This window comes from Pantherophis guttatus, chromosome 3 (assembly GCF_059756535.1).
Source record: "Pantherophis guttatus breed Tessera chromosome 3, ASM5975653v1, whole genome shotgun sequence".
Classification (NCBI taxonomy): Eukaryota; Metazoa; Chordata; class Lepidosauria; order Squamata; family Colubridae; genus Pantherophis; species Pantherophis guttatus.
Genome location: NC_142065.1, coordinates 9,932,214 through 9,955,899, shown reverse-complemented (window position 1 = coordinate 9,955,899; position 23,686 = coordinate 9,932,214). Strand labels below are relative to the sequence as shown.

At 42.1% G+C, this 23,686-nt stretch overlaps 2 protein-coding genes across 2 annotated transcripts in view; one reads left to right on the top strand and one right to left on the bottom strand.

Annotated features, from left to right (window-relative positions):
* The window catches only part of COL9A3 (collagen type IX alpha 3 chain), a 70,143-nt gene extending 62,543 nt beyond the window's left edge, over positions 1-7,600 (top strand). Inside the window, exons 28-32 of the mRNA XM_060684369.2 lie at positions 181-327; positions 2,119-2,173; positions 3,793-3,975; positions 5,091-5,168; positions 6,163-7,600. Of these exons, the coding sequence (XP_060540352.2) occupies positions 181-327; positions 2,119-2,173; positions 3,793-3,975; positions 5,091-5,168; positions 6,163-6,347 (648 nt within the window). The 3' untranslated portion in view covers positions 6,348-7,600. The remainder of the gene's footprint in view (positions 1-180; positions 328-2,118; positions 2,174-3,792; positions 3,976-5,090; positions 5,169-6,162) is intronic.
* Positions 7,601-7,602: 2 nt separating this feature from the next.
* TCFL5 (transcription factor like 5) lies at positions 7,603-21,968 on the bottom strand. Its single transcript, XM_034441326.3, has 6 exons — positions 20,125-21,968; positions 17,703-17,895; positions 16,716-16,872; positions 14,332-14,569; positions 11,352-11,493; positions 7,603-8,630 (listed from the first exon to the last, which is right to left on the bottom strand). The coding sequence occupies exons 1-6, from the start codon at positions 20,856-20,858 to the stop codon at positions 8,508-8,510; spliced, it is 1,587 nt and encodes a 528-aa protein (XP_034297217.1). The 5' UTR covers positions 20,859-21,968; the 3' UTR covers positions 7,603-8,507.
* Between the last annotated feature and the right edge of the window lie 1,718 nt (positions 21,969-23,686).

The window sequence follows — 23,686 nt, the reverse complement described above, 5'->3', positions numbered from 1 at the left end:
CTCCTCTGAAAGACTGTTTGAGAAGCCTTTCAGACTGGGAATGACAATAATCCACAGCTGTATGAACAAAAGAGGTTTGCCGGGACTAAGATTGTGCTCTAAGATTGTGTTTCTAAGGAAGCCTAGATCAGAACAGTTACCGCTTCTCCATTTGGGATGTTCTTCATTCTTCTTTTGCAGGCAGGAGAAAGAGGAGAGCTTGGCCCCAAAGGAGTCCATGGCCCCAATGGAACTGCTGGACTCCCAGGAGTTCCAGGCCATCCTGGCAAAACGGGTTTACAAGGAGAGCAAGGAATCCCTGGGATTGTGGGAAAACCAGGCCCTCCGGTAAGAGATTCTGGATAAAAACCTTGCGCGATTGTTTGTTGATCATTGTCTACCCCCTTTTTTTTCCTACTCCAGTTTATAATTCATTTTCACTGTGCTCTAAGAGCTATTCCAGTGGTGGGTTGCCCCCGGTTCGCACCGATTCTATAGAACCGGTAGTAAAACCAGCGGGTGGCCCCGCCCACTGACCCTGACATCATGAAAACGCTTCTGCGCATGCTCAGAAGCTTCTGCACTTACGCAGAAGAGTGCACGCACGCAGCCCCATTGCAAACCGGTAGTAAAGGTAAGTAGAACCCACCCCTGAGCTATTCGTATTACAGATAGTCCTCGACTAATGACCACAATTGAGCCCAAAATTTCTGTTGTTAAGTGAAACGTTTGTTAAATGAGTTTTGCCCCATTTTACGACCTTTCTCACCACAGATGTCAAATGGTAAGTCAAGGACTACCTATAAAACCTTTCGGTCTCGAAATTAGTGAAAGATTGTGACTGGTGCAGAGCTACTTAGGGACAGTGGTGGGATTCAAATAATTTAACTGTCAGGTTTTCAGGCTGTCTTCAAATAAATTGCATCGCAAACAAAGTCTTTTATAAAACAAATTTCCATTTTATTAAGCACAACACTTTTTACACCGACTCGTTGCAGCCAGCACTGACGTGCTGCCCCAAAACCCCTCCTCTTCCTTCCCCCACTCCTCTGCATTCATTGGCCATCTTCCCAATAATTCACCCCTAATCTACTGCTCCAATTCAAAGAATTTCCCCCCTCCCATCCATCTCCTAGGGGACATTATCTCCAGAGGAAATAAGCAGGTGAAAGGCAACCATCCTGTTGCAGACGCCTGCATTCTCCTTCTTATGTCAGCACTAGGATAAATGCATCTTGACGTGCTGACATTAACAACTGGTTCCCTGCCCTAATGACCGGCTGGGTGGGCATAGCCATGGTGGGAGTGGCCAGGGGATGTTACAAGCAGCACTCAGCCTCCTCTAACCCCCTGGGAGCAAAAATGGGCCATGGGGGGGCGGCCATGCCCCCCATGCCCGATTTTGGGCCTAGTAGGCCTCCCTACAGCCTCCTGGGAATGAAAACGGGCCATGGGGTGGGGCAATGCACCCCCACAACCATTTTGGATCTAGTAGGTCTAGCTGCACTTACCTGGGAGCCAAAATGGGGCACGTAGGGACTCCTGGAAGAGGTGGGGAGGGGTGGAGCCAGACAGCAATTTAACTACCGGTTCACCCGAACCAGCCTAAACCGGCTGAATCCCACCACTGCTTAGGGAGCTCCGTAGTGAGGTGTCATGACGTTGGAAGATATATTGCAACTCTGGGATTAAAAGTCATAAAAATCTCTGGTGCAGACCAAGTTAGGGGAGGATGCAGTAAATGTTCACGATGAGACCACAACTCTTACGAAGGATTTCAAAATATAATTGCATAATATTAGGGATGGGGTGCAATGGCTCAGCGGTTAAAGATGCTGAGCTTGCCTGCTGGAAAGCTGACAGCCGGAGTTTGAGACCCGAGTGCTGCAGGGTAGAGTGAGTTCCCGTTATTTGCTCCAGCTCCTGCCCACCTAGCAGTTCGAAAGCATGTGAGAAGATAAATCGGTACCACTTCGGTGAGAAGGTAACAGGGTTTCGTGTGCCTTGACATATGCTGGTCACATCACCACAGAACTGTCTTTGGACCATGCTGGCTCCCTCCGCTAAGAGATGAGCAGCGCCCCCTAGAATCGAACATGACTGGACAGGGGAATCCTTTCTCTTTCCCTTTATTTTTAGGGAAAAGAAGCTAGTGAAGAACGCATCCGAGAACTCTGCGATGGAATGATCAGCGGTGAGTATCGCTGCAAATTTTTGGGCAAGGAAATAATATTTATTTTGCTAAATGGATTGTCGGTGACAAGTGAGTGGTGCAGTGGCCTAGAGATGGAGCTCTCGCCTCACAATCAGGGTGGACATTTGATCCTAGGTAGAGGCAGATATTTCCCTCTCTGGGCACAATGAGTAAATATCAGCTGCAAATTCTACATTGGCGACAGGGGAGACATGATAGCAGTCTTCCAATATTTGAGGGGCTGCCCCAAAGAAGAGGGAGTCAAGCTATTCTCCAGAGCACCTGAGGGCAGGACAAGAAGCAACGGGTGGAAACTAATCAAGGAGAGAAGCAACGGAGAACTTTTCTGACAGTGAGAACTATTAATCAGTGGAACAACTTGCCTGCAGAAGTTGTAGGTGTTCCCTTATTGGAGGCTTTTGAGAAGAGATTGGACAACCATTTGTCTGAAAGAGTACAGGGCTTCCTATTTGAGTAGTGGGTTGGACTGGAAGACCTCCAAGGTCCTTCCAACTCTGTTATTCTGTTAACATCCTAGCTGGGGAATTCTGCGAGTTGAAAGCCCATTTTGAGAACTAACACTATTTCCAGCTCAGCTATATATTGGGTGTGTGTGTCCCAGCTGGCACCAATTGTGCATGTGTGTATATATGTATGTGTACATCTACATATCTCTATTTCTCTCTATTATCTCCTTCCTTCCTTCCTTCCTTCCTTCCTTCCTTCCTTCCTTCCTTCCTTCCTTCTTTCCTTCCCTCTGTCTCTCTGTCTCTCTTTGTCTCTCTCTGTCTCTGTCTCTGTCTGTCTCTGTCTCTCTCTCTATCTCTCTTTGTCTCTCTCTCTGTCTCTGTCTCTGTCTGTCTCTGTCTCTCTTTGTCTCTCTGTCTCTGTCTCTGTCTCTCTGTCTCTCTTTGTCTCTCTCTCTCTCTCTGTCTGTCTGTCTCTGTCTCTCTTTGTCTCTCTGTCTCTGTCTCTGTCTCTCTGTCTCTGTCTCTCTCTCTATCTGTCTTTGTCTCTCTCTCTGTCTCTGTCCCTCTCTGTCTCTGTCTCTCTCTCTGTGTCTCTCTCTGTCTCTCTTTGTCTCTCTCTCTGCCTCTGTCTCTGTATGTCTCTCTCTCTTTGTCTCTCTGTCTCTGTCTCTGTCTGTCTCTCTATCTCTCTTTGTCTCTCTGTCTCTGTCTCTGTCTCTCTCTCTGTTTCTCTGTCTCTCTCTCTCTCTCTCTCTCTCTCTCTGTCTCTCTCTCTGTCTCTGTCCCTCTCTGTCTCTGTCTCTCTGTCTCTCTCTCTCTCTGTCTCTCTCTCTGTCTCTCTCTCTCTCTCTCTCTCCATGATCTATCTTTCTCTCATCTGTCTATATCGTCTATCTATTTTTTCTGTGTTTTATTTTGCATTTTTCAAAACAGGCAAAAGCCCATAACGATTTTAGATCAGTTGGCTTAAATCCAATCTTTAAAAAAAGGTAAAACCTTTTTTTAAAATCCAAAATGGTTTGGCATGCTTTATTTTAAAGCAAGATGGTTGCAAGCCTCTCTGGGAACGCTTTGAATTCTTCCACCGCATCCAGTGACAAATAAAAAATCCACCCTGCAGCTTTCGTGTGTGTTTGTTTTTAATTCCAGAGCACGTTGCCCAGTTAGCTGCTAATTTAAGGAAACCCTTGGCTCCTGGACTCATGGGGAAGCCTGGCCCCCCTGGACCTCCGGGGCCTGCTGGGGCAATGGGGACCATTGGACATCCTGGGGCTCGTGGCCCACCTGGATACAGGGGACCCCCAGGGCATTTGGGAATTCCTGGTCCCAGAGGTGAGTAAAGTCCCAAAGAGATTACAGCAGTGATGAAATTCAAATTTTTTTACTACTGGTTCTGTGGGTGTGGCTTGGTGGGCGTGGCAGGGGAAGGATACCGCAAAATCCCCATTCCCTCCCCACTCCAGGGGAAGGATACTGCAAAATCCCCATTCCATCCCCACTCCTGGGGAAGGATACTGCAAAATCCCCATTCCCTCCCCACTTCAGGGGAAGGATACTGCAAAATCTCCATTCCACCCCACTCCAGGGGAAGGATACTGCAAAATCCCCATTCCATCCCCACTCCAGGAGAAGGATACTGCAAAATCTCCATTCCCTCCTCACTCCTGGGGAAGGATACTGCAAAATCTCCATTCCACCCCACTCTAGGGGAAGGATACTGTAAAATTCCCATTTCCTCCCCACTCCAGGGGAAGGATACTGCAAAATCCCCATTGCCTCCACACTCCAGGGGAAGGATATTGCAAAATCTCCATTCCACCCCACTCCTGGGGAAGGATACTGCAAAATCCCCATTCCCTCCCCACTCCAGGGGAAGGATACTGCAAAATCCCCATTCCCTCCTCACTCCTGGGGAAGGATACTGCAAAATCCCCATTCCCTCCCCACTCCAGGGGAAGGATACTGCAAAATCTCCATTCCCTCCTCACTCCTGGGGAAGGATACTGCAAAATCTCTTTATTTCTTTAGTGACCGTTAAAAGTTACAATGGCACTGAAAAAAAGTGACTTATGACCGTTTTTCACACTTTGTGACCATTGCAGCATCCCCATGGTCACTTGATCAAAATGGTATGCATTTATGACCGTTGCCGTGTCCTGGGATCACGTGATCCCCTTTTGTGACCTTCTAAGAAGTGAAGTCGATGGGGAAGCCAGATTCAACTTAACAACTGCAGTGATTCACTTAACAACTCTGGCAAGGAAGGTTGTAAAATGGGGCAAAACTCACCGAGCAACAGAAATTTCGGGGTCGCTTCAGAAGTCAGAAGTTGAGGAGGACCTGCAGCGCATTAAAACCTACGAAAGATTGGATTTGATGTTTTCTTTCCTAAGTCGGTTTGCAAAGAGTGTCCTTTCTGATGGATCGATTTTATTTAAATTTTATAGGGGACTCAGGTGAGAAGGGAGACAACGGAGCCACTGGCAAAGGGGTTGATGGACCTGTTGGAGATCAAGGACCGCAAGGTAAGTTGAAAAGAATATTCTCCAGGTGAATGTCTATGGGGATTCGCCAGTCATCCAGGTCATAGTTGTCCCCAAAGACGCTTTTTAAAAGGTAACTGGAGTTTCTTCATTTTCCCCCCCTTGAAAATGTTTTACTACTTATGAAAGAAGCTTCTTCAGTTCTAGCTGAATGGTGGGCAATTGAAGGATATCTAGCAGGGGTGTCAAACTCGATTTCATTGAGTGCCGCATCAGGGTTGTGTTTGACCTTGGGGGGCGTGGCGTGGCCAGGGTGGATGTGGCCAGCTTGACATCACTCATGTCGGGGGCACCTGTGGTGGCCCGGGCGCTCTCCCAGTGAAAACTGGCTCCCAAGCTCCGTTTTCGGTTGCGATGGCTTACTGCAGCCCTCTGCCAGCGAAAACGGAGCTCGGGAGGCAGTGGTGAAATCTAAAATTTGTTACTACCGGTTCTGTGGGTGTGGCTTGGTGGGGGGGGGTGTAATGTGACTGGGTGGGCGTGGCCAACTTTTTTTTTTTTTTTTACTTTTAAAACCATTTTTTCTACAACCTCTTCGGCTGACGATCCCAGCTGAGTTGCCTGATCGTCAGAGACTTTTTTTTTTTTTTTTAAATCACAGTGCAAATAGGTGTGGAACTGTGAAAACCACCTTTGGGACTTTCTGCTGGTGAATGTTCCTACCATAAACTTCAATTCCCAGAATTCTCCAAGACTTGTGAACTTCAACTCCCAGAATTCCCCAGCCAACCCTCTGGAGTTGAAGTCCACAAGTTTTAAAGTTTCCAAATCTGGAGACCCCCCCTTGATTCTAGGTCAAGAAGTTGGCAATCTAGATCAATATCTACATATGGAAGAAGAAAAATGACCCTGAGAACACACACACAGCTTTAAAACCAAATCAAATCCAAAATTGTGATTGTTTTCCTAACTGGTGTCTTTGTCCTTGAAAATATGCCGAATAACATGCTGAACCTTTTGTTTTTCCTCTCCCAAGGACCACCAGGCGTTCCTGGAATCAGGAAAGATGGTCGGAATGGTGCGCCCGGAGAGCCTGGGTTACCAGGGGACACTGGAAGACCAGGCTCAGCTGGAGCACAAGGAACTCCAGGACCCTGTGACACGTCTGCCTGTATGGGAGCTGCTGCTAGAGGGATATTCAAGAATCGTAAATCTGCATGAAGTTGAATGAAGAGAGGAAAGGGAAGCACAACAGTCAATGGAATTGTTACCAAAAGAGAGTATTTGTAGCTCAGGGTTGAACTGTAGGGTCCTTGGTCGTCTCTGAGCTTGATGGTTTTCTTGCAGAAGTTTAGTTACCCAACTAGGCGACATCATCAGTGCATTGATGATGTCACCTAGTTTGGTAATGAAACGTCGGCAAGAAAACCTCCCTACCTTAGAGAGGACCAAGGACCCCACAATGGAATTGTTCATACACAGTGAAAGAAACGTCCCGATTGAAAGAAAGTTAACAAAATGCTATATTTCAGTTCCACTGGAGAAGAAAAGATCAACTTATACATAATGGACCCTGTAGTTAATTTCTATTTCATGTCATGTATAAACAAGCAGATTTTTGAAGAGATACACCGTTATTCCTGAAGTATTTTCCAGTTAAAGAGTTTCTCTCTTCCTAAGATTATACCAGTTTTTGCAATGACATCATTTGGCACTGTTTGGTGTTTATTAATCCCGTATTATTACTGGTAAAATAACAGATGTAAACGTATTATTTGCCAGATGGTCCGACTGTATATACCTGGGCAGGTGATTCAGACAGAGAATGTAGACATAATCCTGTTAAATGGCTAGGAAGTGGGATACTTCGCAGAGCTCCCTATTTTGACTGGGGTTCACAAATGTAAAGGGTGAATTGAATCAAACTGGATAATTAAAATTACCATTTATAAAATGAGCGTAATTCAAAGATTCCCTTGAAATTCACTCCCCAACGTTTTGGGTCCACAACAGCTTAATCTATTGGATCAAAAGCCATGTTGGACATCCATCTGAGTTTTTAACGGGTGTCAATTAATCACAACTGCGCTAGAAACAGATTCTACAACATTCAATGGAATATCATGATATACTTAGAACTCACTCTAGGGTGTGAATTCTTAGTAAATGTCCATTCTAATGCATGGTTTATGAGGAAAAATGTGCGCACATCTGTTTCTTAAGAGATTAATTTAAACATTTCTCCATTATTATTATACAGGATATTCAGTAACGACACATTATACCCTTTCCACATTAAGTATGAATACAAACCCAAAGTACAGAAAACAAACCATCGAAAATGAGTGTATACATTATTGTAAAAATAAATTTAAAAACTGTAATATTGTGCCTGCCTATCTTACAATAGGCTAATTCTGCTTTGTTTTTTTTTAATTTGGTGATTGAAAATAAAGGGTCCACACAAGTGTGAATATCCGTGATTTAAACAGTATTTATTTTGTGATAAGTTCTGTATAAGAATACCTATTAGCATTATCTGTTCTGATAAAGCCAGTCAATTAAATATGCTAAATACATCAGCTTTCCTAACAAATATAGCTAGTAGTTAAGTTACCTTTTAAAAAATGAAAGGAAAAAAAAATATGTGCACTTAAAATTCATGTATTTTTACAAAATATCACTTTTGCACTAAAAGAATGAGAATTGTCACATAAAACACCAGAGAAGTCGATGAGATTTTCATCAGAACTTACAGTTGCATTTCTTCTATCCATTGAATGGATGTTTGTGCAAAATATAATCTTTTTCTTTATCCTGAATGAGAAGTTCTTAGAGAAAGTGCAAAACATATTTAAAATAGTAGTGTGCTTGTAACGCATAGTGAACAGCTTTTTCTATAGATTTTAGTTTTACAGGGTATGAACTTTGAAAAAGGAAAGATCTGAGTTACTATATACAATTACCATTTTTATATAGTTCATAAATTACTTACATTTCTTCTTCCAATAGCAAAACTGGTTTCTCATGGCACATCTATTAATTTATATAAATATGAGCACGCTTAAGAGGGGAAAGAACAGGTTGCTACACATGTAGCATTTTAATTATTATATATATTTCATAAAACAAAATCAAAAATAGAAATGGGATGGAGAGTAGCATTTAGTAGTCTTGAACAATATTTTTGTCCTGCCTCAGATGAAAAGCTCTACTAAATTAACATTGTTGGTTTTGTTCTTTTTTCCTTGTTTTGAATAAACTTGTCAGTGTTTATATATATAAATATTGTCAACCATATTATAAGAAAAGTCCAGTGGGTGAATTTAGCTTCAGACATCCTGGATCATTTTTCACCAGCTCTTGAATATGAGGATCGTGTTATTTCATGTCCGTAGATGTACTATTCTGTGTGATCTCCTGGGCTGCACAGGTTGCTATGGGATCTGATCTTGTTAATTTTAGCCTTCTGCCTGTTTTACCACAGAATACAGTTTCAAATTCCTAAAATCCCCCCCCAAAAAAACACAGTTCCAAGATGAATGAATAACATTTACGACAACTCTATGCACAAAGATATCCCTAAAGCCAGTAAATACAGTGGCATCTAAAATTATGCAGTTTATCTCAAAAACTATTTGTAGGGTGTTTTTTTTTAAAGGTCCAGTACACACAAATGTACTTGGTCAATACAAATTATTTTAATAAGAGTGATAACCAGCTACTTTACTCAGGTGTGATAGAGCTGCTGAATGTAATGAGCAGCTGAAAAACATGAAGCTTATCAGTGATTTGCCATTGCCTCTTTCCTAGGGCTGAGAGTGTGTGACTGGCCCAAGGTCACTCAGCTGGTTTTGTGCATAAAGGGAAACTAGAACTCACAGTTCCCCCCTGCCTCCAGCTTCTAGCCTGATGCCTTCACCACTACATCAAACAGGCTCTGGATTAAAATTATGCCTGTTCTTTTGCTCTATTGAATGTAGCTCAAGAACTAATTTCGTTATAGGGGTATACTGTGTATATACATACAATGACAATAAACTTTAATTTAAAAAAATGAATCCACAACTAAAGGAAAGACATGCTCCCTAGCATCTTTATCTACCTGGTTCATCTTAGGAACATCTTAAGTACAGTAAATTCAAAACTGAGATGAGTATTGATTGACTGCTCCATAATTACTCAATTGTATCTTATTGTTTACTGGATACCTGATTTGACATTTCTAGGGTGAAACCTTTGATTGACATGTCCTTCTAGTCTAGAATCTAAAGTTTATATTTGGTACCTGTCTTAGCTTCACAATATTATTCTATGTAAAATATAATACAATCTACTCAAAACAAATGTAGTCAAATTCAACTAAGCTTTAGTTTAATTGTGAACATGTGTGTTGCATGAACTCAGTCATTGATACCCTTTCAAGGTCAGAATTTTGTGCAGACTCAGCCAATTGTATGTCTATGAGATATGTACGAGTGCAAATTATGATTTAATGTGATCCTAAACAGTTGACAGCATGAACAACCATGAGAAAAGTTTATACGAAGTACAATAATACCAATTGCTTAAAACAAAAGGTAATAGACTTGGTCTGCCTTCTTAACAAGAATATTCTGCCTGTCTCCCTTGTACCGGTTTTCCATTTTACCAGAATCCAGTCTGTTTTATCCTAACAAAGTTTTCTTCTGATCTCTGGAAATACTCTAAAACCTTGATTTTGGTTCTTGAAGCACTGAAGATATATAGTGAGCACTGATTGGCAAAAGAAAGTATTTATTACGGTGCACTGCTTTTAAATATGCTGCTTGCTTTTAAATATATGCATATATTTCTTTAGATTATATTGTGTTCTATCACTTCTGTCATCTTCTATAGCGTTTAAACTTCACTGTGTACATTTTTAGGAAAGCAATAGACTTAGTTAAGTAGTAGTGTTGTTGTTCAGATACTTATGTAGTAGCATCAAACCTCTTTTTTTCCCTTTAAAAGCATGAAGAAAAGTTTGTGCTGTAACAGCTAAGCCACATGCCTTACTTAATTAAAACATTTCCTGCACAAGGAAACAGCTGCTGCATCCCAACACTATCAGAGGTGCTAATGGCCTTCGGCAGGAACGTTGCTGAAGGACTTTGTGCATCCTACAGAACTAGCACTGAACACAAATCAAATGTCTTGGCGATTTCAGCCAGTTTTCTCCCTTTCTAATGCAAGAAGCATGGGGACGCGGTGGCTCAGTGGCTAAGATGCTGAGGTTGTCGATCGAAAGGTCGGCAGTTCAGCGGTTCGAATCCCTAGTGCCACGTAACGGGGTGAGCTCCCGTGACTTGTCCCAGCTTCTGCCAACCTAGCAGTTCGAAAGCACGTAAAAAAATGCAAGTAGAAAAATAGGGGACACCTTTGGTGGGAAGGTAAGAGCGTTCCATGCGCCTTTGGCGTTTAGTCATGCCGGCCACATGACCACGGAGACGTCTTCGGACAGTGCTGGCTATTCGGCTTTGAAACGGAGATGAACACCACCCCCTAGAGTCGGGAATGTCTAGCACATATGTGCGAGGGGAACCTTTAGCTTTACGTTTAATGTAAGAATGTGCACGTGTGATGTGCAAACTCTGAAAATTAGGCAAAGAAGAGAACATACTCCCAAATAGCTGGGGTAAAATAATAGTAATAAAGCCCTTACACTACACATACAATATCATCTCCCCAGCTAAATGTCAGTGGAGATTCTCAGTCATCCAGGTCATGGTTGTCCCAAAGGTGCTTTCTCAAGAGGCAACTGGACTTCCTTTGTTTTTCTTCGAAGACGTTTCGCTTCTCATCCATTCTTCAGCTCTCCAGACTCCAACTTTTCCAACTCCAGAGCTGAAGAAGCTTCTTGGCTGAGAAGCGAAACGCCTTCAAAGAAAAACAAAGGAAGTCCAGTTGCCTCTTGAGAAAGCACCTTTGGGATCTCCCCAGCTACCAAAAGATTTATCCAAGCCTGTCCTATATAATGAGAAAAACATTGGTAGCTACTACTCATTGGGCTAATATTAGTGTCTACCTGTTTAGCTTACAGACTGTACCTTATGTAACTTACAGGCTGAGCAACTGAAGATGTACAGAGTATGAAAAGAATGAAAAATGATCCTATGAATAATCAAATATTGTCCAAAGAACATTGAGATATTGCTATAACTTTCTTATTACAATGCTCTATATATTAATGTGGAGCTTATTGACCTTTTTCAGAGAATCTCCATGTCGCTCTTGAATATATTTTAGAAATGCTGTTGTCCATTGCAAGGTTGTTGCCTTGTCAGTGTCTGAAGTGCAGAATGGAACTAGAAGATTTAATTCATCACAGCAAATCCTGATTCTGCGCCTAGAAATATATATATGATCATGGTCAATTCTTGAACCCGAAAAGGCTTTATACAGATAGTCCTCAATTTACAACCATTTCCAATAATGCCATTGGACTTACGGCCAGTCCTCACACTAATGACCATCGCAGCATCCCCACGGTCATGTGATCAAAATTAATGCACTTGATAACTGGCACACAATTATGACAGTTGCAGGGTCCTAGGATTGTGTGAATACCATTTCCAACCTTCCTAGATGTCTTCCGACAAGCAAAATCAACGGAATTAACTGTGTGATTCACTTAACAACTGCAATGACTCGTCTAACAACCGTGGCAAACAAAGTCATAAAATCAGACATGACTCACTTAACATCCACCTGGTTTATGAATGGAAATTCTGGTCCCAACTCTAGTCGTAAGTCGAGGACTACCTGAATGTACAAACTCCATATTAAGTAACTAGTCAAACATGCTTGTAAGGTTATTACACAATATGAAGCATTTTTTTAAAAAAGTTTTCCAAAATCCGTCTTTAAATTAAACTTGCCCCTTTGCCCCTGACACCAAAACAATACATTGTAAGCCGCCCTGAGTCTTCAGAGAAGGGCGGCATATAAATCAAATTAAAAAAAAAAAAATACGCAGTCTGGTCTCATTCATTTCTCGTACTGCTTCACCTGTTCTTGATTCCTGGGAAATCTTATTTTGCTGTTCTGCGAAACACGACACACTGATAGAACCATTTAAAGATTCTTCTTGAATAAAAGAATGAGATTAGGGAAAGCATCTGCCAGGAAAATCGATCGCTAGCAAACCTTCAAGGGTTGATGACAGATGAAAAGTAATATTCAATTATCTAAAACTACCCTAGGTTTTGAAGGGACGCGGTGTCTCTGTGGCTAAGATGCTGAGCTTGTTGATCGAAAGGTCGGCAGTTCAGCGGTTTGAATCCCTAGTGCCATGTAACGGGGTGAGCTCCCGTGACTTCTCCCAGCTTCTTACGTTCGAAAGCACGTAAAAAATGCAAGTAGAAAAATAGGGACCACCTTTGGTGGGAAGGTAACAGCATTCCGTGCGCCTTTGGCATTGAGTCATGCCGGCCACATGATCATGAAGATGTCTTCGGACAGTGTTGGCTCTTCGGCTTTGAAACGAAGATGAGCACTGCCCCCTAGAGTCAGGAACAACTAGCACATATGTGCGAGGGGAACTTTTTTCCTAGGTTTGGTCAGGTTTTGCTCTCTGAGTAAAAGAAGACAACCACTGGGTTCCCTCTTCAACCACTCTGCTACTCCCTAACTCTTTCCATTCTGGGAAATTCAACAAAGCGAGCCCAGGAAGGACTGATGAATTAATGACACACACCCAATCCACCATAACCCTAAAGACTTGTGATTCTTTGGGAAATTCCTAAGCTGGTCTAGTATTGCTGCCTGATGTTTCCAGTAAACTGATTTTGCTTAGTTTTGCTTCAAGTTTTCATTGAATCCATGGGTTAAGACCTAGCTGTCTGGAAAAGGCTCTGATGCTGGGAAAGAGTGGAAGGAAAAAGAAAAAGGTGATCACCATTAAGTTAGACTCAGTTATAGTGGGAAGGAGGGAGCCACTGAAGACCTCAAAGACTGGAGAGGGGAGGAGGAGGAGGAGGAGAGGCAGGAGCCTGAGTGATGTAGGAGGCTAATGCCTCCTACTAAGGCAGCATTTAACATCCAGCTGCCTGCAATTACTGCGAGTTCAATTCTCACCAGGCTCAAGGTCGACTCAACCTTCCATCCTTTCTAAGGTGGGTAAAATGAGGACCCAGTTTGTGGGGGCAATAAGCTGACTTTGTATAAAAATATACAAAAGTATGAAGGCTATTGCTTAACGCATTGTAAGCCGCCCTGAGTCTCCGGAGAAGGGCGGCATATAAAAATAAAAATAAAAATAAATAAAAAATAAAGGGGGAGAGAGAGAGGAGGCAGAGGAGGAGGAAAGGCATAGAGACAGGGAGAGAGGGAGGAGGTGGAGGAAGAGGGAGGGAGATGGGGAGAGGGAGGAGGTGGAAGAGGAAGAGGTGGAGGAGGAGGAGAAGGCATAGAGACAGGGAGAGAGGGAGGAGGTGGAGGAGGAGGAGGAGGAGGAAGTGAGACGGCAGAGAGAGAGGGAAAGGAGGAGAAGGGTGCTAACAAACATTGAACTGTCACATATTGGTAGGTCTAAGGTCTTAACAAAACATTAGCTTTGTGGTGCCCTTGTGTAAAGGTACTGCTGAGAAAATAAAAAAGGAACTATTGCAATATTATAATTCGTATTGCACCATCATATTGCTTGCATTGTACAGTTGATTTGTTTTGAATGTGGAAAGAGAAATCTGCCCCCCCCTCAAGAAATGCAGGCTAAGGAAGACGCAAGGAAAGAAAGGTCGTTTCTGAAATTCACTACATGATATTACGACCTGTTAGGATCCTTGGCAGTATGAGTTGTAGAATGACCAAACCAGTGGTGGAATTCAATTTCTTTTACTACCGGTTCAGTGGGCATGGCTTGGTGGGCGTTGCAGGGGAAGGATACTGCAAAATCTCCATTCCCACCCCACTCTGGGGCCAGTCAGAGGTGGTATTTACTGGTTCTCCGAACTATTCAAACTTTCCTTTACCGGTTCTCCAGAACCTGTCAGAACCTGCTGGATTTCACCCCTGGACCAAACCCTGTATTAAATTATAAAATGCATTATTTTGAACATGTATACAGTACTTTTAATTTATGCGGGCTGGTGGTGCATTCTTTTTAATTGAAAAGGCTCGCAAAAAAGGAATTTGAAATACTTCCATAGGGAACGGCTAAACTCAAGCAGCCATCAATAGCAATTACCTTCTGTCTCTTTCCATCCGGTTGTGCCTCTCCCGGCGTTGGGAGACGCTGCCTTGGCTTCCATTGTGGGTATTTTGGGCTGGCTGGACTGATTGCCATGAACTCTGAGCTGGAGCCGCATTTTGATTCTCACATACATTCTGAATGTCACCGAGAGGCCTGCGCTGTATGTTGGTATCCAAAGGATGGATACGGCTACGGCTTCTTCTGTTTATCGACTGCTTACATAAAGCCTCTCCTTTGCACAAAAGAAAAAGGGAAAGGGAGTCCTATTTTGCCATTGTTCGTGTATATCAAAATCAAAATTAACGACCCCATAATCCCTTGCAGGGTGGAGTCTGGGCAACTGAATGAAGCCTGCAGAGTGTTTTAATAGCCGGACGCTCTTCCTGTCACCAATGCAGAGTTTTGTTTAGCAGATATATTCTCAGTGTGCCGAGAGAGAGAAATATCTGCCTCTATCTAGGATCAAACTCACAGCCTCCTGATTGTGAGGCGAGATCTCCACCTCTAGGCCACTGCACCACTCCTTTGTGTATATCAAAATAACGGTTGAAAAATAATTTCACTCTGCAACCCCTCTGGTTTACAGGTAGTCCACAATTTAAAACCAGTACAGGTAGTCTTCGACTTACAACAGTTCATTTAGTGACCGTTCAAAGTTACAATGGCATTGAAAAATGTGACCTATGACCGTTTTTCAGAGTTACGACCTTTGCAGCATCCCCATGACCATGTGACCAAAATTCAGATGCTTGGCAACTGGTTCATGTTTATGACCGTTGCTGTGTCCCAAGGTCACATGATCCCCTTTTGCGAGCTTCTGACAAGCAGAGTCAATGGAGAAGCCAGATTCACTTAACAACTGGGTTATTGACTTGTCAGCTGCAGGGATTCACTTAACAACCGGGGCAATAAAGGTCGTAAAATGGGGCAAAACTCACTTGACAAAGGTCTCACTTAACAACAGAATTTTCGGGCTCAATTGTGGTCGTAAGTCGAGGACTACCTGTACTTCAAAGTTTCAACAAACCTTTCTGGAGGTACTTATGACCTGATTCCAAAGTTCTGATGGCCACCCCATCACACGGCCATGTGATTGCATGTTGGGGGCTTTGCAACCAGCCATTTTCGGTATCCTGAGGTCACATGACCACAATTTACATTTGGCCAAAACTCAACAAGAGTACACTTAAGGAACACTGCACAAAAGGTCATAAAATTGGGTTGGTCACATGGGTGATCTGTTTTGTGACCATCATGATTTATGACCATAGTGAGCAGCCTCCATTATGGTGGTAGGTTAAGGACTGCCTGTATGTATATATATATTGTATATAAACTGTTGTAACAGCCTTAAAAAGTAGTAGGGTTTTATTCGCCCAGCTGTGGCCACTATATTGTTATCTTTTGATTCTTCCGTAGACACTTCTGCATCTTAGAAACATAAATACAGTTGCATCTTAGCAGGATGTTAAAAGAAATATCTACTTACCATGTTTCCCTGAAAATAAGACCCTGTCTTATATTTTTTTGAACCCTGAAATAAGCGCTTGGCCTTATTTTTGGGGAGGTCTTATTATTTTGGGGCGCATGGAGCAAGATGGGGCTCCTCTTGCCATCTTACTTGATTTCCAGCTCTGCGTTTAAATATTTTCAGGGGGAGGCTTATTTTAGCGCATGTGCTCAAAAGCCCGATTGGGCTTATTATCAGGGGATGTCTTATTTTTGGGAAAACAGAATAAGATATAGAAATTATGCCACCATTTTCAATTTAATAAAATCATTAAGTCATTTTTAAGAGAAATTGCATCTCTAATATTCCCATTGAAATGTCTTACTACAGAACAAAAATCCGTGTGAAAACCAAAGGTGATAATTTATCCCTTAACTTATAATTCCTCTGCTAATTTGAAATTATTATACCCTCTTAAATGTATCCCTGCTGGCTGGCAAGTTATAACCATAATTAATCATGCAATAGTTAAACCTTATGATTCCAGTTGCTTCTGACTTCAACAGCAGTAGATACACCTACCTACTGTACATATGGAAGAAAGTGCTGTAGAGTCTGGAGAACTGACCTAAATTCCCTCTTGGAAAAAGAAAAGTTTTTAGTTTGCTCAATTCTGAGTATTTTTTGTTGCTTTTTCTAATACTATGCAAACAAAACACTAAAAAAGAAACATTGTATTCAGTAAAATCCATTAATACCACAACACGCCCAGGGTCATCCATAACTTCTTCATATCTTCCCAAGTTATTAAAAAAAATTAATTTGTGGCGCAATTTGCATGAAACGTACTGTTAAAGAATTATTTTTCTTTAAATCGAGATCCTCAAGAAGCTAACAAAAGCACAAGGGAAAAAATGTCACCATTTACCTCCCAATTTAATCCAAACATGCTCAGGTACAGCTTTATTTCTGGCACCAACTGTTTGTTTGCTAGTTTCAATTTCTTGCTGGTAACATACAGAAAAAGCTCGAGGCAATGCAAGATCTTGATGTTTGACTGTTTCTACAACACTGGCTCCAGAGCTCTATATGGAAGAGAAAGAAAAGAAAAAAAAAACCTAAATTTGTAAATATTGTAAATTTAGTTTGAAAGCAAGAAAATAGATTGGATAGGATACAAAGCAAAAGAGAAGACTTTGGTGGGGGTTTTTTTTTCCTCTCAAATCTTTCCCACTTAGTTCCGCTGTTCTTTGTACCGTGGCCAAATTTGTTGCTTCCATCTTGTTTCCAACAAGAAACCTATATGATTCAAAACACAAGATTGTAAATCCCTATTACAAGTTGTCCTCAACTTACATCAGTTCATTTAGTGACCGTTCAAAGTTACAATGGTACTGAAAAAAGTGAGTGATGGCTGTTTTTCACAGTTATGACCTTTGCAGCACGCCCATGATCATGTGATCAGATGCTGGGCAACTGGTTAATATTTATGACCGTTGCTGTGTCCTTAGGTCACATGATCCCCTTTTGCGACCCTTCTGTCAAGCAAAGTCAATGGAGAAGCCAGATTCACTTAACAACCAGGTTACTAACTTACCAACTGCAATGATTCACTTAACAGCTATGGCAAGAAAGGTTGTAAAAAGGTGCAAAATTCACTTGACAAATTTCTCACAGAAATTTAGGGCTCAGGTGTGGACAATGTGACCTGCACTGTCTTCCAGAGGTCTGAATAATGTAAAGCGTCAACTGAAATATCAAAGGAGGAACAAAATGAGGACCCAGATTGTTGGGGGCAATATGCTATTTAGTATGCTGTCTTTGGTGTAAGCCGCCCAGAGTCTTCAGAGAGTGGGTGGCATAGAAATATGACTAATAAAATAAATAAAATAAATAATAAAATAAATGAACAAACCTGCGCTTGTGCAGCATTGGTGTTTCCAGTTGCAGGAGAAGCAGTGTTTGGCGTGAAGACTGGACATGTGAATTGCAATGCGGTGGTGGCAGTAGCTGCGGTCCTATTTTTCACTAAAGCAGTACATTTGTTCTGCTGCTGGTGGAGAGGAACACCCATCGCTTCTGAAGGATGGCGAATGAGGGTTACTAAACTATGAATGAGATCAATAAAAGAATGGAGCTTGTTTGAAATGAATCCTTATTTTCTTATATTAATAGTCACCTCAGAATACTAGTTAAACATAATACCAACCATATATCCGGACAAGGTGTTTAACAGATTTTTTTTTTAAATCCAAAGAAACATGCTTGTTTCTTAAACTTTTTGAAATAATAACAAAGTGCAGTAATAATTTATTTTTATAAACATCTGCCTTCATGATACTTTAGTTTTAGATTTCCTATATAGCTATAATTATTTAAGTTGAGAATCAAGATGAAGGTCATCACCATATAGCAATAGCACTTAGACTTATATACCGCTTTACAGTGCTTTATAGCCCTCTCTAAGGGGTTTAGAGAGTCCTGCAGTACTGCACTCTAACCACTGCACCGCCGTGGCTCATAGTTCCAAGCTAGTTTCAAAGTATTCCCACTTTTTCAGATTTTCTGAAGTTTTTTCCAATTTTTGTCACTACATGTTATGAGAACGTCATGTAACTATTATGATGTATTGAGTCTGAGTTAAAAAAAAAACTTTAATGCCTGTGTCATTTATTTCATAAAGTCAATGTGCAACGTGTCAGTATGAAAAGGATATTTCCCCAACTAGCTCAATCAATTCAGTTGAACAGATTACTAGAAACAAGCTATCTTTGTAGTCACATTCTTGGGGAGACAAGAGTAGGTTTTTAATTCATTTTTAATTTTTTTATACTTTTGGCATCCTGCCCAAATTACTAGGCTCTGAGTGGTGAATAATAAGCAAACCCAGAAAAAAAAAATTGGGATAATAGTAGTTTAAAACAGGACTGCACTTGAAATGCACTATGGTCGGTTTATCTCAAACAAAATGGATACTTAGTATTTTACAATGAATAAAAAGAGTAACTTCTATAAGAACCACAAATAAAGCCAATTTAGAATCTGAACCAAGTCTGTACTATATTCTTATGAGGAAAATTTGGTAGTGAAATTATTCACTGGCAATTTACAGTATGTCTAATTATTTATGGGACTATTGATTTCAGCATATATGGACTGGAAGCCAATGATCTTGTGACAAATTTTGAGTACCAGATGAGCCTGGTGGCGCAGCAGACTAAAGCACTGTTATTAACAGTGCTGTTATTAACATCAGCTGCCTGCAATTACTGTGAGTTCAATTCTCACAAGGCTCAAAGTTGACTCAGCCTTCCATCCTTTCTAAGGTAGGTAAAATGAGGACCCAGATTGTGGGGGCAATAAGATGACTTTGTATAAAATATACAAAAGTATGAAGGCTATTGCTTAACGCATTGTAAGCTGCCCTGAGTCTCCGGAGAAGGGCGGCATATAAATCAAATAAAAAAAAAAAATCAGTCTAAACTTTCAGTAAAAAAACTTTAGAAAGCACATATGCTTGGAAATCAGGTCATTGCATCTTGAGTTGACCTCGACACATCCGTGCAGTTATCTTGATAACAACATGGAAGTCATTTGCTATTCCATTTTCCAGCATGTAGTTTTAATCCTCAATCTAACCTGAATCTTGGGGTTTCTTTTGTGGTGATGGATCCAAGTACAAACTAGTCTAAATCTGCTTGGTTTTCTGGTCAGACAAAATTGGCATAGAAATCTTTTTTAGTGCAGGCATAGGCATCTGTAGGTAGGAGGCAAACCACAATACGCTTGTCATGACATCATCACACAAATGATGCAAATTATGTACTTGCATCATTCATGCATTTACATAATGACATAATCTGCACAATGACATCACATCATGCATGTCATCATTTTGACCTTTCTGTTGTGTTAAGAGATGCCTTAATGCAGGGAATTAGAGATTCATAAAGAGCACTCAAAGCTCCTCTCTCTTAGGAGTGATTCAATTAAAAGATTGCATTATTCTAAAAACCGGCGCACACAACTAATATGGGTAAGGATTCATATGGAAGTTTAAAATCATCCTTAATTAAATATAACTACCTTACTTTTAAAACCAAGAGAGCTGAAAATTGGAATGACCGTTCCTTGCTGTATATGTATACCAGATGGTAAATACAATTATAATTAACTTGAATATAGTACTGATGGTAATTTCTTTCTGGAAAAAATAATATATAATTAACATATAGTAAATGTGTGTCCAAACCTCAGCAATTCCCTGGTTTTATTGATGAATCAATATCACCAGCAAATTGAATAATATGTTAAAAGAAAATAAAAATGAAACACACTTGTTAAGGGCTACTCCAGTTTCTTGAGTTTCCTGGCACCTGGGAATTTCAGTCTGGAGACTGTTGAATCTGTCTTCTAACCGAACACGGACTGCAGATTTGGTTCTGGATTCAGGAACTGCTGCTAAAGTTTCTGCAACTACATTTTCTTTATTTATGCCGCCCGAGGTTTCACTATATTTTAATTTTACTAAATTTTGCCCGTTGATATCTATGGAGGAGTTCCCATTAGGTGCTTTTTCAGCTTGGCCTGGTGGTAGGCTAGACTCACTAAGCAACATCATCCTTAGCTCTTGAAAGTCAATATGTCCTAGACATTGATTAGGCCCCGTGAAACTGCTGTCAGAAGTCAAGCCAGACTGGCAGATAATGGGGTAGAGAGACTGGTTTCCAGAGCTGTTTGATGAGAAGCCACCTTGACTGCTAGTAGATGTCGACAAGTAATGGGACTGATTTGCAGCATTGTTGGTTGAGAAGCAATTCAAGTTTAACCTACTTTCCACTTCGTTTTCATTTGTTTGGGCCTCCATATGGGAATAGAGTATATGCTGAAGCTGTGTGTATTCTATTTCTGTCATCTCCACCAGGCTGAGGTCTGTGGTGGTGAAGCTAAGATTGTGCTCACCAAAAGAGGAATCGGTGGGGCCTTCAACAACAGGACCAGAAGCAGCTTGATCTGTAACGACAGCCCGAGGTCCGGAGGCTTCAGACGCCTTGAGGGTTGTGTCTGACATGATTCTGAAGAATACCAATGCCACCACGTTTGGGGACCAATGAATATCCAAAAACCAAGAACACCCACCAGCTTGATACACCAAAAACTATGCAATGGTTGCAATCAAGGGCAAGCACTGTGAAAGGAAGTCGATTGCTGTACCCCCAAAAATAACCTTTTGGATCCTTTTATGGAGAGCCACCCCTTCCCAACACAGCACAAACATGCCCAGCTGCGGAAAGCTAATGGGAACAGCTGCACCATCCAAACCCAATCGGTGCCATCCACACGGCTGGCACGTTTCTTCAAAAACCTTTTGAAATGAAAAGATGCCCCCCAACACACACACACCCAATCCTCCCCAAATAGGAAGGTCTGGTGGTAAGGAAGGCAGTGGAAGGGCTCGTCTTAAAACTGGGAAAAGCAGAGAAAATTTCTAGGCTAGCAATGTGGGGTGGGGGGGAAAGCACTTAAGTCCCCCCCAAAAAAAGGATTGCACACACACACCACCCCCTTTGAAAAAGCCCTATGCAGACTATGGGTTAGTACTCCTTTTTAAATGTTGTAAGAGGGGAACGAGAGGAGGGTCGTCAGCCCCTCTTTCCTGGGAGTCCAACAGCCTTCCCCCACATCTCGAGGGAAGAGTAGGGCAGCAGGATCCGAACTCAGAGCCCTCCAGTTGCCCACTTCAAGGAGGGACAACCTGGCCGCTCAGGACAACAGGTAAGTCCCCGCCGTCGCCATAGCAACCAACCAACGGGAGGCCGGCGGGGCAGGAAGGCCACGCCCACCCTCCACCTTGGCCCGGGCGACCGCCGCTCAAACGGCCCCCGAGGCCTTCGGCACGCGCCGGAGGACACGCCCCCCGCTTCCTTCCCCGCCCCTTTCCCTCTGGGCGCAGCCCAACGGACAAAACCGCAACAAACGCCCAGAACGCCGGAAGCGAGAGAGGGGTGGGGGAGGATGCGCATGCGCCCGACGCTTTTCTGGCTAAGCTCCGCCCATTATCTGTCTCGGCTGCCCTGAGGGGAAGCGAAAAAATCGGGATGTCGTTTCGTTCTCCGCCGGCCTCCTTTTTACTCCCCTCAGCGGACAGCCGCGGCTTCTTACCTGTCGTCGTGCAGGGGTTTCCCCCTCCTCGCCCCTCGTAATAAACTATCTTGTCCAGCAAAAGCATTTGGGGGCTTTCCTCAGCTTCCACCCCACCCCCCACCCCCGCCGCCAAGGCTTTTCTGGAAGAGAAGGGTGAAAGGCGGGAAAAGGGCCTAATTCTCTCCTTAGGCCCGGCTGTTCGTACTGCGGTTGCTTTCCTACGAAGTAAAACAAATCCGACAAGATGTTTTCTTCATGCTCATTTTGTTTGCCTCTTCTGGAGGTTTCTTTTGGGGTTTTTTGTTTTTTTTTTTGCCCCAAAGTCATCCCTTTTGCACGTTTGACCAGCACCTTGCTTGTCCTCATTCAGATTCTCATTTTAAGAAGAAACTTAGAACCTGTTTGTTTTTTAACTGGATGATCAACACGTGTGTGAATTAAGAGCTCTGCCTTATTGGTTCATTTTGTGAATGTAAAACCAAAACGATTCAGATGTCTGTTGTTTACTAGTAAGGGTTGGTGAAGGCGAAATGTCTTTACAAGAAAAGCATTACCCCTGTGATCGTGCCGAGAAATGATAGCGAATAATTCCACAAACTCTTCATTGGGAATGCTTGCCTCTCAAGTTGTAGGTGGTCCATCACTGGAGGCTTTTAAAGAAAACTGCAGGTGATATTTTTGTGTCAAACTTTTGATTGACTCCCACCTCTTTGATTGTGCTGTCAAGTGGTTGCCAATTCCTAGGAATGACATAGAATCCCCCCCCCACCCCCCAGTCCTGTAGCCCCAATCTGGTCTTTCAATGGTGCACCAGAGGGCAGGACAAGAAACAATGGAGAGAAATTAATGAAGGAGAGAAGCAACCTGGAATTAAGGAGAAACTTTGTAACAGTGAAGATAATTAACCGATGGAACAACTTGCCTTCAGACATTGTGGGTGTTTCATCACTGGAGGTTTTTAAGAAGACTGGACATTTGTCTGAAATGGTATAGGATCTCCTGCTTCAGCAAGGGGCTGGACTAGAAGACCTCCAAGGTCCTTTCCAGCTCTTCTGACTCTGAGACTGGACAGCCATTGGTTTGAAATGGTATAAGGTCTGCTTGAGCAGGGGGATGGATTAGAGGACCTCCAATATCCATTCCAACTCTGTTATTAATTGTATCTTCTCAGGATTGGTTGGTTGTGTACACTTTACAGTTCCAAGCTGGACGGATTAACATTCCATCCAGCAGATGGCCTGGAAACTTTCAGCCAAGACCACATCTTTTATGCTAAATTATAATATTGGGAAATGTTTTGGCATGTCTCCTTTGTTTAAGGGCAAAAGATGTTCACTTCCACCTATTCGCTGAAGAAAAGAGAGCATGTATTCCAAAATGTCGTTTCAAAAAAAAAAAAATACAATTATTGCTTTATGGGTTCTTTTATCCTATCTTGCCACCTGACCTCATGAAATACACATCTTTACTTTTCAGTTTGTTTCTAGTCTTCATGTATCTTAGACTGAAAAAGGAGGCTGTGAGACTGACCAGACCAAAATAAAATCCCAAAGTGAAATATGCAGATCTGTGTATACATTCATTTGTTCACATTGCACTAATACCAGTAATTTTAAAAAGGGGTCTGTGATGATGCTATTCTTTTCCCAAGCTGATTAACTAATTTATGCAGAGACCAATCAAATTTCAGACCTGTAGGTGATGCGGAATTACCTACCCCAATTTTGGGAACCTATTTTTTTTTCTGGAAATACC

What these genes read in the sequence shown, in the direction of transcription:
- TCFL5 (XM_034441326.3), bottom strand. Translation starts at nt 20,858, where the DNA reads ATGTCAGACACAACCCTCAAGGCGTCTGAAGCCTCCGGACCTCGGGCT. An exon ending in ACTGGAGTAGCCCTTAACAA is followed by an intron (nt 17,896 to 20,124) that starts GTGTGTTTCATT and finishes TCTCATTCATAG; the next exon opens with TTTAGTAACCCTCATTCGCC. An exon ending in ATGGAGATTCTCTGAAAAAG is followed by an intron (nt 8,631 to 11,351) that starts GTCAATAAGCTC and finishes GGGGGATTTTAG; the next exon opens with GAATTTGAAACTGTATTCTG.